This window comes from Triturus cristatus, chromosome 6, assembly GCF_964204655.1.
Source record: "Triturus cristatus chromosome 6, aTriCri1.1, whole genome shotgun sequence".
In the NCBI taxonomy this organism is placed as follows: domain Eukaryota; kingdom Metazoa; phylum Chordata; class Amphibia; order Caudata; family Salamandridae; genus Triturus; species Triturus cristatus.
Genome location: NC_140589.1, coordinates 787,004,786 through 787,019,080, shown reverse-complemented (window position 1 = coordinate 787,019,080; position 14,295 = coordinate 787,004,786). Strand labels below are relative to the sequence as shown.

Genomic DNA, 14,295 nt, shown 5'->3' with positions numbered 1-14,295 from the left:
AAAAGAGAGGTAGGAAGAGGGCGAAGTTTTCGTCTTCTCACACTTCGAGGTCAAAGAAGCATAAAAAATCCAAGAGGAGACATACCTCTCGACATCAATCTTCGAAAGCCAGGGTCTTGAGGTCGAGATCGAGGTCGCCGACTCCAGCTGGGCGACCTATACACGATATACGATATATACATACATTGATGGACTCTGTTGTTCAATTGGCTCCCAAGTTGCCTGAGGAGGATCGTGCCAACTTCTTGGAAGTCCTTTCAGATTTGCAGGCCGCAGCACGACAAGTGATTCAGTCAGGCATGGACACTCCTGACTCTGTGGCTCGTGTTATGGGGTCTTCTGTGGCTACAAGGAGACAGGCTTGGCTCAAGTCTTCAGGTTTTTCGGCTGATGTGCAGGCGACCTTGTTGGATTTGCCCTTTGATGGGTCAAGGCTCTTTGGTTCTAAGGCGGACTCAGCCTTAGAACGTTTCAAAGACAGTAGAGCTACCGCAAGATTATTAGGCCTCCAGGTGCAGTCTAGAGGTTATGGGTACAAGAGATATCGGGGCTTTGGCAGATCTGCTTCTTTTCGTGGCCGCCAACAATTTCAGCAGAGCCATCAACAGCAAAATCCCTTGTACAAATCATACAGAGGGAAGAATAAGAGAGGCCTCAGGGGTGCAAATCGTCAACAGACCTCCTCCTCTTCCTCTACCTCCCCTCCTGCCACCGTTGGTACATCAGGAAAGCAGTTCTATATTCCCCATCTTAGAACATGTTGGTCCAGTTGGAGGTCGGGTGTCCCACTCTCTACAAGATTGAAGACTGATCAATTCGGATCGTTGGGTCTTGAATCTTGTAGAGAATGCGTACGCCCTCCCCTTTTTGGAGTTTCCTCCTCCTTACCCTCCTCGCCAGGGTGGTTGTTCAGAAGACCACTTGCTGCTTTTGCAGCAGGAGGTTCTTACATTACTCCAAAAAGGTGCGATAGAGGTGGTTCCGGAGCAGGAAAGGGGTCAGGGTTGTTACTCCCGATATTTCCTGATCCCCAAAAAGGATGGTCGTTTGAGACCAATGTTGGACCTCAGGATTTTGAACCTTTACCTCAGGCAGGAAAAGTTCAAAATGTTGACCTTGGCTCAGGTTCTCCTTGCGCTGCAACAGGAAGACTGGATGGTGTCCATCGATCTGCAGGATGCGTATTTTCATCTTCCCATCCTGAAGTCATATCGGAAGTATCTCCGGTTTACGGTGGGATTGCAACATTACCAGTTTGCGGTTCTTCCGTTCGGTCTCACTTCCGCGCCTCGAGTCTTTACAAAGGTGATGGCGGTGGTAGCGGCTCATCTCAGAAGGTCAGGGGTTCCTGTTTTCCCCTACCTGGACGACTGGCTGTTGAAAGCTGAGTCTCCAGAGTTGGTTTCACGCCACTTAAAAGTGACAACGCAACTGTTGTTCAAGTTGGGTTTTTCGATAAATGTACCCAAATATCACCTGGTGCCTTCTCAGCGCAGCCTGTTCATAGGGGCAATACTTGACACTTCTGTGTGTCGGGCATTCCCGCCTCCGCAGAGGATTCTCGACATAAAGGAAATGATTCCTTTATTTCACGATGGAGCGGTTGTTCCAGTCGTCAAGGTTTTTCGTCTGCTCGGTCTGTTCGCTTCCTGCATTCTGTTGGTCAACCATGCACGCTGGCATATGAGGGCACTCCAGTGGTGCCTCCGCAGGCAGTGGTATCAGCACAACGGAGATCTCGGGGAGAATATCAGAATCTCCAGAGAAGCTGCAGCTGAGCTGTCTTGGTGGAGTGTGCAGGGCAACCTGTCTCAAGGAAAGCTCTTTCAGCCTCCTCCGCCGGTGGCCACAGTGATCACGGATGCCTCTACTCTAGGGTGGGGTGCTCATCTGGGGGATCTGGAGGTCAAAGGCCTTTGGTCTCCAAAGGAAAGGTTGCTTTACATCAACCTTCTGGAATTGCCGGCGACACGTTTGGCACTGAAGGCTTTTCTCCCTTGACGGACAACACTACAGCGATGTGGTACATCAACAAACAGGGAGGTGTAGGGTCGTATCGCCTCTGTCGAGAGGCTCTGCGGCTCTGGTCCTGGGCTCAGTGCCAACGGATTTGTGTATTTGCAAATCATCTGGCCGGTGTGCTGAATGTTCGTGCGGACAGTCTCAGTCGGCGTTACTCGGCCGATCACGAGTGTCGGCTTCATCCGGAGGTGGTCCATCGCATCTTTCAGATGTGGGGATCTCCTCGGTTGAACCTGTTTGCCACTCTCGAGAACGCGCACTGCCCGTTATCCTGCAGTCTCCAGTTTCCGATGCAGGGAGCTTTGGGGGATGCGTTTCAGATGAATTGGAGCTCACAACTTCTTTACACGTTTCTTCCCATACTCTTGATTCCTCGGGTTCTGAGGAAGATTCGCCAAGACCAGGCCCAAGTTATATTGATCGCCCCGATTGGCCAAGAGGGGTGTGGTACACAGACCTACTTCACCTCTCATCGCACCCTCCGCTCCTTCTCCCTCTCAGGGCAGACCTACTCTCGCAGTCGCAGGGGCAGGTTCTACACCCCCAACTCCAGAGTTTGCACCTTCATGCCTGGAGATTGAACGGGGCAACCGGAGTTCCTTCTCTCTCCCGCCAGAGATAGTGGACGTTATTTTAATCATGCAGGCGACTCTTCACTAAGTCTGTTTACTCTTCTAGATGGTCCAGATTTGTTAAGTGGTGCGGAGAGAGAGACATTGACCCTTTGAAGGCTCGTTTGTCTAATATTTTGGAGTTTTCTCTATCTTTAGCACAGCAAGGTTGTGCTGTAGCCACTGTTGAGGGCTATTTATCGGCTTTGTCTGCCTTTTTATGTTTGCCGGACCAGCCATCTTTATTTAAGTCCCCCATTGTCATGAGGTTCATTAAGGGCCTTACAAATAAGTTTCCTCCCACACCTTTCATTATGCCTCAGTGGGATTTGACTATCGTCCTCACTTTTTAAGTGGGTTCTCCGTTTGAGCCTCTCCACTCTTGCCCGTTGAGGCTTCTTTATTTTAAAACGGTTTTCTTGATTGCCATTACCTCGGCTAGGAGGGTAAGTGAGCTTCAAGCTCTTAGTTCGAAACCGTGGTCAGGAAAGGAGGTTAAGTTGGTTCTAAGGACCAGGGCTGCGTCCTTCCCAAGGTGGTTACCCCTTTTCATATGGGACAATCCATCACTTTACCTACCTTTTATCCTCCCCTTCACCCTTCCAAGGAGGAAGAGAGACTGCATCGGTTGGACCCTAAGAGGGCTGTCAGCTTTTATTTGGATCGGACTAGAGACCTGAGGCTGGACGATCAGCTCTTCGTGGGCTACGTTGGGAAAATGAAAGGTAAGGCAGTGCACAAGAGGACGCTTTCCAGGTGGATTATCTTGTTCATCAAGATTTGCTACGCTCTGGCCAAGAAGGAACCGCCTGAAGGTATCAGAGCTCATTCCACCAGAGCTAAGTCTACTTGTTCTGCTTTGGCTAGAGGTGTTCCTGTTCTTGATATCTGTAAGGCAGCAACTTGGGCCTCCCTCCACACCTTTGCAAAGCATTACTGTTTGGACTCTGAGGTTAGGAGGGATGGCCATTTTGCTCGCTCGGTTTTGCAGGATTTTTTGGTCTAGTCAGGTGGACACCCTCCTCCGGGAGAGGTTCGGCTTTGGGAATCTATTCTAAAGGTGAGGAATCCACAGGCAGAAGTATCCATCAGATGAACAAGTTACTTACCTTTGGTAACGCTTTTTCTGGTGGATACAATATCTGCCTGTGGATTCCTCACGCTCCTACCTGCCTCCCCGTTGTCCACCTGTTTCTACCAAAAAATGTTTTATTTTAATATGTCTTAATCATGTTTATATTTTAATTTTGAGAAATGCTTTTTCTGTGGCTATTTCTCTATGTATTTCTTGATTATGCATTTGTAAATTTATATATATGTATATATTTGATATGCTGTGTGCATTTGAAAATGTGTCGGTCCGCCCGTTTGCCTCGGTGGCACGGAAAAAATGGGTGCAACCGACGTCTGCACGCCGACGAGGTCTTTATGTGGCTCCGATGAAGTCATACGGTGCCACGTGCGGAGCCGTGCTATTGTGATGTCCTCGTCAACGTGGGAGTGCTAGGAAAGAATTTTCCAGTGGAATGCTGGCGCAGGGGATATTCTAAAGGTGAGGAATCCACAGGCAGATATTGTATCCACCAGAAAAAGCGTTACCAAAGGTAAGTAACTTGTTCGTTCAGCCCTTTACAGATCAGAGCTCTGGGGGTGTGAGAACCTATCCATGCTTACATTATCAGAAAATAGGTTTCTGAGGAAAATTAGCATGTTACCACAGAGCACTCCAATGTGTCCATTATTGTATGACCTTAGGAGGAAACCTATCGCAGATATGGCCAAACTGCGTCCCCTTCTGTTCTAGCAGAGACTCAGGACTACTCCAGAACTTGCAGTATATGCGGTTGGGTTTCAAGATATAATAAGGGCAGACACTTCTCACCGAATAAAATGGCTATGGGCGGTTAGAGACACTCTATCAAGTATTGGCATGATCTCATTGTGGAAGGACCCAATAAACTCCAATTTTTCCACAAAAAAAGATTCTGAAAGATAAATATTGGGATAGGGTTCAGCATAATATACTTAGAACCAGTGAGTTGTCCTCTTTAACTGGCCGTTTCCTGGAAAGCAAACTAATCCCCAGGTTGGAAATATATTGGGATCTAATCACAAAACCGCTTGATCGGAAACTATATTTCCAATTTAGGGTGGTTACACTGCCATTAAGAGCATTAAGGTAAACCTAGAGACGACTCGTGCCCGGTATGTCAGTCTAGTGAAGAATCACTGGCTCACCGATTGTTTGCCTGTGTTGGATACGATGTCCCACGTCGTGTCTGGCTGACACCAATTTGTAAGCTCCTAGGGACGAGAAGGTCTAGTGAAGCAGAAAGAATCCTTCGAACTGACACATCAACAACGATTGTCATAGTGATGGCAAAATACTTGGGGTGGTCGTGGGCAATAAGATCAAACTTCCTATGTCTAGCCCAGGTTAAATGAGGTAGTGATTAACAGTACACAATCGAGCTACTATATTATAGTAGATACCAGATTAATTTAAATGCAGGTCCTAATTAAATATGCTCTGTAATTTGTAAAATCTGAAATCTTAAATTAATCTTTTTCTATATGAGATTTTAACGTGTTTTAAATGTATATTTTTTTTCTTCCCAAGGTGTGTGTTTGTCCGCTCATTCAGACTTTATATTACGCTGTAGCATATGTTTTATGAAACTGTTTTTACCTGTATTTTGTATGTGCTTTTATGACTTAATTTGTCGAATAAAGCTTGTTTGGATTGGATTGGATTGGAATAAGCAATAGGCGAGTTGTAAGCGGTTGTATGACATTACAATGCATTCCGTTGCAAAACATGCCTTTACCACACATGTTACAACATGAATGCCATTACCACACATAACCTTTACGACGAATATGCCTTTACCACGCATACCTTTACAACAAATCTTGTAAAACCATGCATGGTAAGGGCATATTCATGGTAAAGGTTATCTCAGACCCCTGCCCCAAGTCCTATAACTACTCCCTTGCGCCCTCCAGATCCTTTTAATAATAAAATACCCCTCCCTTGTACCTCTGCGCAAACCCCTCCCCCCACCCCCAAGGTCCCACAATCCTTCAAAGAAATCTAAAAATGGAGCCCTAAGTGATTCCCCCACCCCCAAATCCTTTTAACAAATACCCCTCTCCTGCCCTGAAACCTAAAAACGGACCCCTGCGCGACCCAACCCCCACCCAGATCTTCAATTCATTTTATTTAAAAACTAAAATCCCCCTTACCTCTCCACGATGTCTCCTCTCCAAGCTCTTCTGAGGCATGGTGCATGTCATAAAGAGAAAGCGGAAGGTCTTTGCCTTTCCTCTAATGACGCCGATAGCCTCCACATCTTTTACCAATAAATGATTTGTGTCTGTGCAGGAGATATTACGGTCGCATTTATCATGCATGGTTGCAGAAACAGAGCTCCCAAGATGGAGGGCTTTTCAGTGCGCATATGAAAAGCTCCCCCTTTTATAATAATGGTGTAATCCAGGACCACCATTCATTGGTTAAAGTCACAGGTGCTCATCTTCAACTATAAATGCACTTGACATCGCGTCATCCAAACAAGAGCTTTCTAGTAGGACTTCTGTGTTTTCCACCTGAATAGAACTGATTTTCACCTTTAACACACATGCCTTCACTACGTATCTCGTTGTAAAGGCATGCATGATAAAGACTATGCGTGGTAACGGTGTTTACCTGTCACACACATACCTTTACAATACATACCTTTGCAACTAAATTTGTTGTAAAGTTATGCGTGGTAAAGGCTATGCATGGTAACCACGCATGTGTTGTAATGCATGCGTGGTTAAGGGTATGTGTGGAAACAGCTGTGTTGTAGTGGATGTTTCCCATTGTAAGCCCACTGCAAGTTAATTGGTAAGCAACAAAAGTCCTTTTCAACCACCCAGCTTACACTATCTGATAGGCAAGACCGAAACACAACTGAAAATGTATCTGCCGACAAAATGCACAATGGTACTTTCATTATTTTTTTTACATGGACAGGTGTATTTCTAAATGAACAGGCTACACTACTGAGCTGTCTCCCTAAAGAAGTACAAATAATTTGTAAAACTCAAAAAATGTGCATTGTACTTACCCAAGTGCTTCATGTTCATAGAACTATGTTGCCGTTATGCGCATTATATCGTTTTGAAAGAAACTCTTGGCGTTTACAATATAATTTATTTTAAAAAAATATCTGCAGCCGGGCATGCACCCAATAACAGAGTCTCAATCCATATATCCAGGAAGGTGACTAAGTAATATGGAGATAACGAAGGAACACAACCACCTGTCGGATCAATGTGAAAACCCCTTGTGACAGGGGAACAGCCATGTTTCCTGCAAGCGCTGAACTACGTGGCAGATTCTTGTACCGCTTTTCATCAAAGTAAAGGTAAGTACTATTGTTGAAGTTCATTCAGTAGTTGCTGCAAACAGAATTCTACTCCTAGATAGGGTTGTTGGTGACTAAAGGCACACATGAGTTCACATTCTAGCAGACTGATCGTATAAGCAGAACTTCTCACAAAAGTCCATAGAATAGTCAAACTTCAAGTCCCTCCAGTGGTTATCTACGCCACATCCTCCAGATAATCTGCTCGGACGCTAACATGAGAGATGGAGTGATCCTGTGTGATGTCATCAAGCTGCAAATTAAAAAGGATCCAGACATTAGTGTTTGAAGCAAGCATTACATACGTATATTAAATGTGTGCGTTTGACGTAAGTTACAACCTCAAGGAATACTTAAGTTACAATAAAGGGAATTGCTGCCACCACAGAAGAAAAAAGTAACAAAAGGTACTTTTGATAAAAGAAAAGGGGTAAGATTACATATTCCTAGATAGGACATTTGAGTCAATAGCCTTTTTTGAGAAGAAAGCTCCAGATTTCTCCCTGCGGAGGCAGTTTATAAATAATTGCTTCCATTTGTCAGACTACTTCCTACATTGTGTACACTGTTAACGCCTGTGAAAGACATATTTACTCAAGAAAAAAAGATGATACGGTTTCCTTTAAAGCCCTCCAAGGAAACTGGCTGATGGTCTACAAATTATTCTGCATTATTCTGTATGGAAAGGGTCGACCCTCACTAAACCTTTGCGTAGCTGACTCTTCACGTCTTGCTTCTTAATTACTACATGGGGGAAGATGTGGACGATGGGAAGATGTGTAAACGAATGAGCCTCCAGGAAAAACGAGAGGAAGTGCCTTGACCGAAAAATCATTTGGATGGAAAAGTTTCTTGCCTGTAACCCTAGTGCTCTTCCAGGAGAATCTTCATCAGTCATAAGCACTGAATTGTCACGCCAACAAGCAAGATTGTGCAGCACTTTGCAAAACATATACATATTTTGATATACATATGCTTTTTTGTAGAGAACAAAAACTAATATATACATAAACAATTGACTTTGCAGCCTAAAGAGGTTTAAAAATGGCCACATTTCATTTAATTTTGCCTTTTAATATCTCCAATTTTAAGGAAACCGTCACTTTACCTAGCATTACTTGAAATATAACTAACACACCCTTTGAAAAAGAAAAATTGAATGCAGAATGCAGGGCAATGCTAACAGGGAGGCCGGACAAGCAAAGCAGAATACTGGCACTGTGCCTTTAAGAGCCTCACTCTTCCTCCAGTGTCAGATCATGCCCAAAGAGGAGACAGTTACTTCAGATAATTTTTACTGAGATAATAAGTCCCAGGCTAAAGACGTGAAGGAAAAGTTACTTAATTGTATTCCTAGTTCTGCATCGTAGATATCCTCACTGAAGCCATAAACACAGAATATTCCCATGCATCTGCAGGGATCCTGGAACACTTTTTGATTAGATAGCCCAAAAACTCATTGTTAGTTGGAGGTAACACCTCAATTTCCATGGAGTAAAGTAACCTCCAGTATGGAATGACAGGCCTGCTTTTTACTGAAATTGTTGTGCTATGAAAGGTATCTAATCAATGTAATGAGACCACATTACAGCATCTGACATCAAGACAACCCAGAGTTGAATATAAAGACTTCCAATGAGTACCTGTAGAGGAAGAAAATGGAAGTTAAAAACAGGAGCCTGTCAACCCAAGAGTTCACACGGTGTAAGAAAAAATACACTGCTTCTTTAAGGAGTCAGCAGCTTCCCTTCCCAGCATGCACTATATTAGCAATTGGCCTCACAGCCTCAGTTCTTTTTGAATGGTGGTAAAGAGGTAATCAAAGGAAAACATATTTGCAAATGTATTGGCAACTGAGTAGGAGAGAGTGTTGTTTATAATACTCTGATTTGTATAGCGTGGCTAACCACCCGTGAGGATAGCCAGGTGCTGTCCATAGGCAATGGAAGATTAAGTGATTTGCCCAGAATCACAGGATGGTGAACTGATACAGAGACTCAAACCAGGATCTCTAGCTCCAAAGTCTGCAGCTCTGGCAGATACACCTATGTGCGCCGTTTATGACTTCATTGAGGATACATACGATGCAGAACAAGGAATACAAGTTACTGTTCCTTCTGCATCTTAGGATCCTCACTAATAGTCATAAACAAAGAATAAAATAGCAAGCATATCCCTAACTCGTGCATGTTAATACAAAGCTATAAGTTAGAGAAACTATTTGAGGCTGCAGACTAAACAGGCGTGAAGCAACTAAGAAATATTTTAAATAGATTTTTTTTTTGTTTTTTAGAGTTGCCGGGCCTATGATATTAATTCTTCATCTAAACAGTAATGTTTAGCAAAAGTGTGAATCTATTTCCATATGGCTGCTTTTCAAATTTCTGTAATTGGGACATTTTTAATCCAGGTGACAGATTTAGCCCCACTACGTGTAGAACGGGCTCTACGCTTCCTGGCAGGGGTTTGTTAGCTGATTGATAGCAAGAGGTAAGGCAGGAATCTTTCCATCTAGCTATAGTTTGCTTCGATGAAGCCATACCAGTTCTTACAGGGCCATTGTTTATGAACAACTGATTTATTTTGCGGATTTCTTTTGATCTATTCAAATAGAACTTAAGAACTCTCCGAACATCCTAAGAGTGAAGAGTTCTCTTTGCTGGTGAAGAAGGGTCATTGGAAAATATTGGGAGTGAAATTGTTTGATTAATGTGAAAATCTGGCACAACTTTAGGTACAAAGAAGGATTTGTTCTTAATACTACTCTATTCCTGTGAAAAATAGTAAATGGTTCCACAGAAGATAGAGCCTATAGCTCACTAAATCTTCTTGCTGAAGTAATAACCACTAAAAAAAAGCTAACTTCCAAGTGAGATGCTGTATTGAGGCCTTCTGTATGGGCTCAAAAGGAGGAGCCATTGACATACAGAAAACAAAGTGGAATTCCTTAGGAGGAGCAAGCTGTCGGATAGGAGTATAAGTATTTTTTAGTCCCTCTAGGAAGTCTTTAGCCACTGGTATATTAAAGAAGGATATTTTATTTGGTCCTTTCCTGTATGCTGTTATGACAGCTAAATGTACTTTTATAGAACTGAACTACAATTTTGAACAAGCCAAATTAAGTAAACATGGCAAGATAACATCTTCTTGGCATTTGATTGGATCATTGTTGTTATGGAGGCACCACATGACACATCTTTTCCATTTAAAGGCATAGATGTTCATGTGCTTGATCATTTCACAACCTTAAGAATAGTCATACCGTATAAAGGAAGATTTTAGTGGCGATATTGAATGATTTCATGAGTCATGCCCCCAAATTCAAGGATTTTACGTTGGGATGCAAAGTCTTCCCGTGCGTCCTTGACAGAAAGTTGTGTTTGCATGGCAATCTCCTGTGGGGCCTGACGGAGAGATGAAGTAGCTCTGGATACCTCCACAGTCTGGGCCATTCTGGTGCTATTAGAATCATTAAGGCATCAGACGCTTTGAGCAGAGTAGTACTGTTAGTATTAGAGCAATCAGAGGAAAGGCCTACAGAAAACAATTTGACCAACTGATCAAAAGGGCATTGCCCAACGAGTTTGATTTCCCCGTGCTCGATGCAAAGTTTGGGCATTTTGCGTTTTCTCCTGTGGCAAATAAGTCTATGTCGGGAAAACCCCAGTCTTGGAAAATGCTTAGTAAAACTGTATCGTCTATTTCCCATTCGGGGTTGTCTATAAAATATCTGCTTAGTGGTCTACTTGGCAACTGTGGATGCCTGGCAAGTGAATTTCTTGGCTCAATGGGTTTCTTGCCAGTAACCAATGCCAGATTGTTTCAGCTTGTATAGACAGTATCCTTGATTTGGTACCCCCTTGATTGTTTAGTGCATTTTCGTGGTATTCTTTGGCTGATTAATAATCCTGTTGGTCACTAGAGCTGGTACAAATGGCTTCAAGGCAAGCTGGACCGCCTACATTTCTAGAACATTTATGAAGTACAGTTGCTCTTTTTGTGACCATTAGCCTTGTATTGTGAGATCTTGTAAATGTGCTCCATACTCTATCAGGGAAGCATCTATGACTATTATTTGTTTTGGAAGTACCTGGAAAAAAGGGATTCCTTTCAGTAAATTGCCTCTCCTGCACCACCACATCAGAGATTGTTTGGCCTGTGTTGTGAAGAAGAGTTTTGTTGTCCTAATTGTCCTTCCTGCAAGACCACTGGTCCTTGAGGTACGGCTGTAGGGATCTCATCTTACGTTGTGCATTTGGCACTAGGCAAATGCAAGACACCATGGACCATAGCAGGATGAGATTTGTCGAGCTGTTCGACATAGCATTTAAAGCAATAGGTGAAATTTCCCAAAAAATGGTAGACACTCTCCTCCGAAGGATAAACTTCTCCTTTTGTAGTGTCTGGTGTAGCGCTTAGGTAGTCTAGAAGTTGATGAGGTGAAGAGATTGACTTCTCATGATTGATATGCAAACCCAGTTTTGTCAAGAGTTGGATTTCAGTATGGTGACCAAATTGAGCTAGACAAGTGTGCCTTTATCAGCCAATCGACTAGTTAAGGGTAAATGTAGAACGTGTTTCTCCAGAGGTGAGCTGCAACCGCTGCCATGCGTTTCGAGAATGTCCTGGGTGCGGACTTAAGACCGAATACGAGAACGGTGTACTGGTAATGGGATTTCCCTACTACTACGAATCTTAAAAAACATTCTGTGTTCTTCGCAAAGGGTTGTGGAAATATGAGTCTTCGAGATACATAGCACACATCCAGTCTCCTGTCATCAATTGTGGATAGATCTGATGCAGGTCTAACAACCTTAAATTTTGTCTTTTGACATTTTTGTTTGCCTGTCTTAGGTCGATTATAGTCCTGAATTTTATTTATTTGCTTCTCTTGGGTACCAAAAAATATCTTGAAGAGATACCTTTTCCTCTTTGAGAGAAAGGAACCGGTTCTATTGTTCGTTTATGGAGTAAAGAATGTACCTCCTTTTTTAATAGTGAAAAGTGGTATATTGGTGCTGGTTTTGGATGTATTGCAGGTGGAGGAGGTTTGAACTGGATAGTTCACCAATTTTAAATAATTTGTAGGACTCATTTGTCTGTGGTTATCAACTTACACTCTGTTAAATGATGAGATACTCCCGCCCACCGGAGCAGGATACAGAACAGAGGGAGTGTGATTCTCACTGTTTTGACGCTGGTCCAGTCTTGGAGGAGAATTGGCGGTGCAACTTTGGTTGTTGTCCTCTGCCTTGGTTCTTGTAGCTGTTAGTGACCTTAAAACTGAGAACTGAAAGACCATTGAGGGGATAGAACCCTCTCTCTAGACTGAAATCTGTAGTCCCTAAGATAATATCGGGACAGTAACATTTCTTCTCTCCTCTAAATACACTGCTATCGGAGTTTCTGCATCTTTTTTCATTATTTTCATTTCTTCATCAGTGTGGGACCCAAAAAGAACTGGACTAGTGAAAGGGAGGTTCATAATTTGATTGAGCATCACGTTTTAGTGAAGTCAGTCTAAGCCTAGACAATCTGTGGAGAGATATAACATTGCAGAATGGGTTAATAGCCAAACCTGCTTAACCTATGGCTGCACCAATGGATTAATTTAAGACAGTTTGACCTTTTTGAACGATTTCCATAAAATCCTTTCTTTTATCATTTGGCAGATCATATGCAAACGCAGCCAAAGATTCCCATAAGGTTCAGTCATATCTCGCCAATAGGGCACATGCACTGGAGATTTTAAACATAACATTTGCAGAGTTACATATTTTTCTTCCCATTGAATCCAATCTTTTACTTTTCTTTCAGGAGGGACTGAAGTCTATGGAGTCGAAGGATATTTCTTTCTAACTGCAGAAACTATGACTGAATCGGGTTTGGGGTCTTGCCTCAGGGAGATAGGGTCTTTTTCTGACACCCTGTATTATGTTTTAATAAAGCAGAGGAGTTGTTGCCTTAATACTGGATGGAGTAAGGAACTTTTCTTCCACAACCTCTGCAAATCCTGCTACCAAAGGTAAGGTTTGTCTTGGTGAAGCTCTTAGTTGCAGAGTCTCCATTATGACAGAAACTGAGGCATGCGTCGTTTGTAATTGTATATTCAGTTTATTGGTCCCTTTGACTAAGACATTTTGTTAAGTCAAAACGTAATCTACAGGAGACTATCTTGGAGGCGATGCTGCCTGTAAGAAATTGGGTTTCTGGTTGGCATAGATATGCACCCTGTCCAAGCAGGAACCACAATGAAAGTCGAGGTAAGTGTAGTATGCACTAAAAGCACCCTCTGGTAGCTTGGCAAAGAGCAGTCAGGTTAAGCAAATGTGCAAGGTATTTGAACACACACACACACAACACAGTGAAAACACAACGAAAGTACTCCACACCAGTTTAGAAAAATAGTTAAAATGTATCCGAGTAAAACAAGACCAAAACAACAAAACTCCAACATACACAAGTCAAGTTATGAATTTTGCAAGATTAAATCACATACAGTGCTAAGAAATCAATAGCTCCAACTGGTCGCGCTTGACCAAGGCAAATCCAAAGCTTCAGTCCGACCGCGATGGAGCACGGGCCGGATACAGGATTTATGCAGACCCGTTGACAGTACCTTAGATGCGTTAAAGCGCGGGGACGAAGCATTGAAAAATGGAGGGGATGCGCTGAAAAACGGAGAAGGTGCGTCGCTGTTGGAGGCGATGTGTCAGTTCCGAAGTCGGCCAACGTCATTGATGCATCGATGTCAAGTGCGTTGTGTACCGGTTCCGAAGTATCGATGTTGACCTGCTTTGGGCGATACGTTGGTTCAAAGCAACACAAGGCTGGGAATGCGTCAGAATCGGCATGGTATGTCACAGACACCGATGATGCGGTGTCCGAGACTCACGCAGCAGAAGTGATTCAGAAGCGCTGCGTTGGCAAAGTCGGGGCTGCGTTACAAGTCGAGGCCATTGCGTCATGCAGTCAGCGAGCGGTGTCCACGGTTTTGGTGCAGGCAGCGGAGATGTGTTGATATCACAGGAAAATGCGCCGGTACCGAACGACACTTCGGTGTCGATGCATTGGTTTCTTGGGTTGCAGCACCAAACACTCACTTCCAAGAGGCCAGGAGTGGATTTGGTACCAGTTGGCAGAGCAGGAGTCACAGCTGAGGAGCCCAGATGCTGGTAGCAAGACGCAGGTGAAGTCTTTGATATACCGGAGACTTCAAAAACAGGAGGTAAGCCCAACAAGCCCTT

The 14,295-nt window shown here is 43.5% G+C and overlaps 1 protein-coding gene across 7 annotated transcripts in view; it reads right to left on the bottom strand.

Moving 5' to 3' along the window:
- Window positions 1–6,817: 6,817 nt before the first annotated feature.
- CEP43 (centrosomal protein 43) overlaps window positions 6,818–14,295 on the bottom strand; it is a 252,623-nt gene continuing 245,145 nt past the window's right edge. For all 7 annotated transcript variants that reach the window (XM_085611361.1, XM_085611359.1, XM_085611360.1 and 4 more), the window contains one exon: window positions 6,818–7,301. In XM_085611361.1, coding sequence (XP_085467487.1) covers window positions 7,227–7,301 — 75 coding nt within the window. In that variant the 3' untranslated portion in view covers window positions 6,818–7,226. The remainder of the gene's footprint in view (window positions 7,302–14,295) is intronic.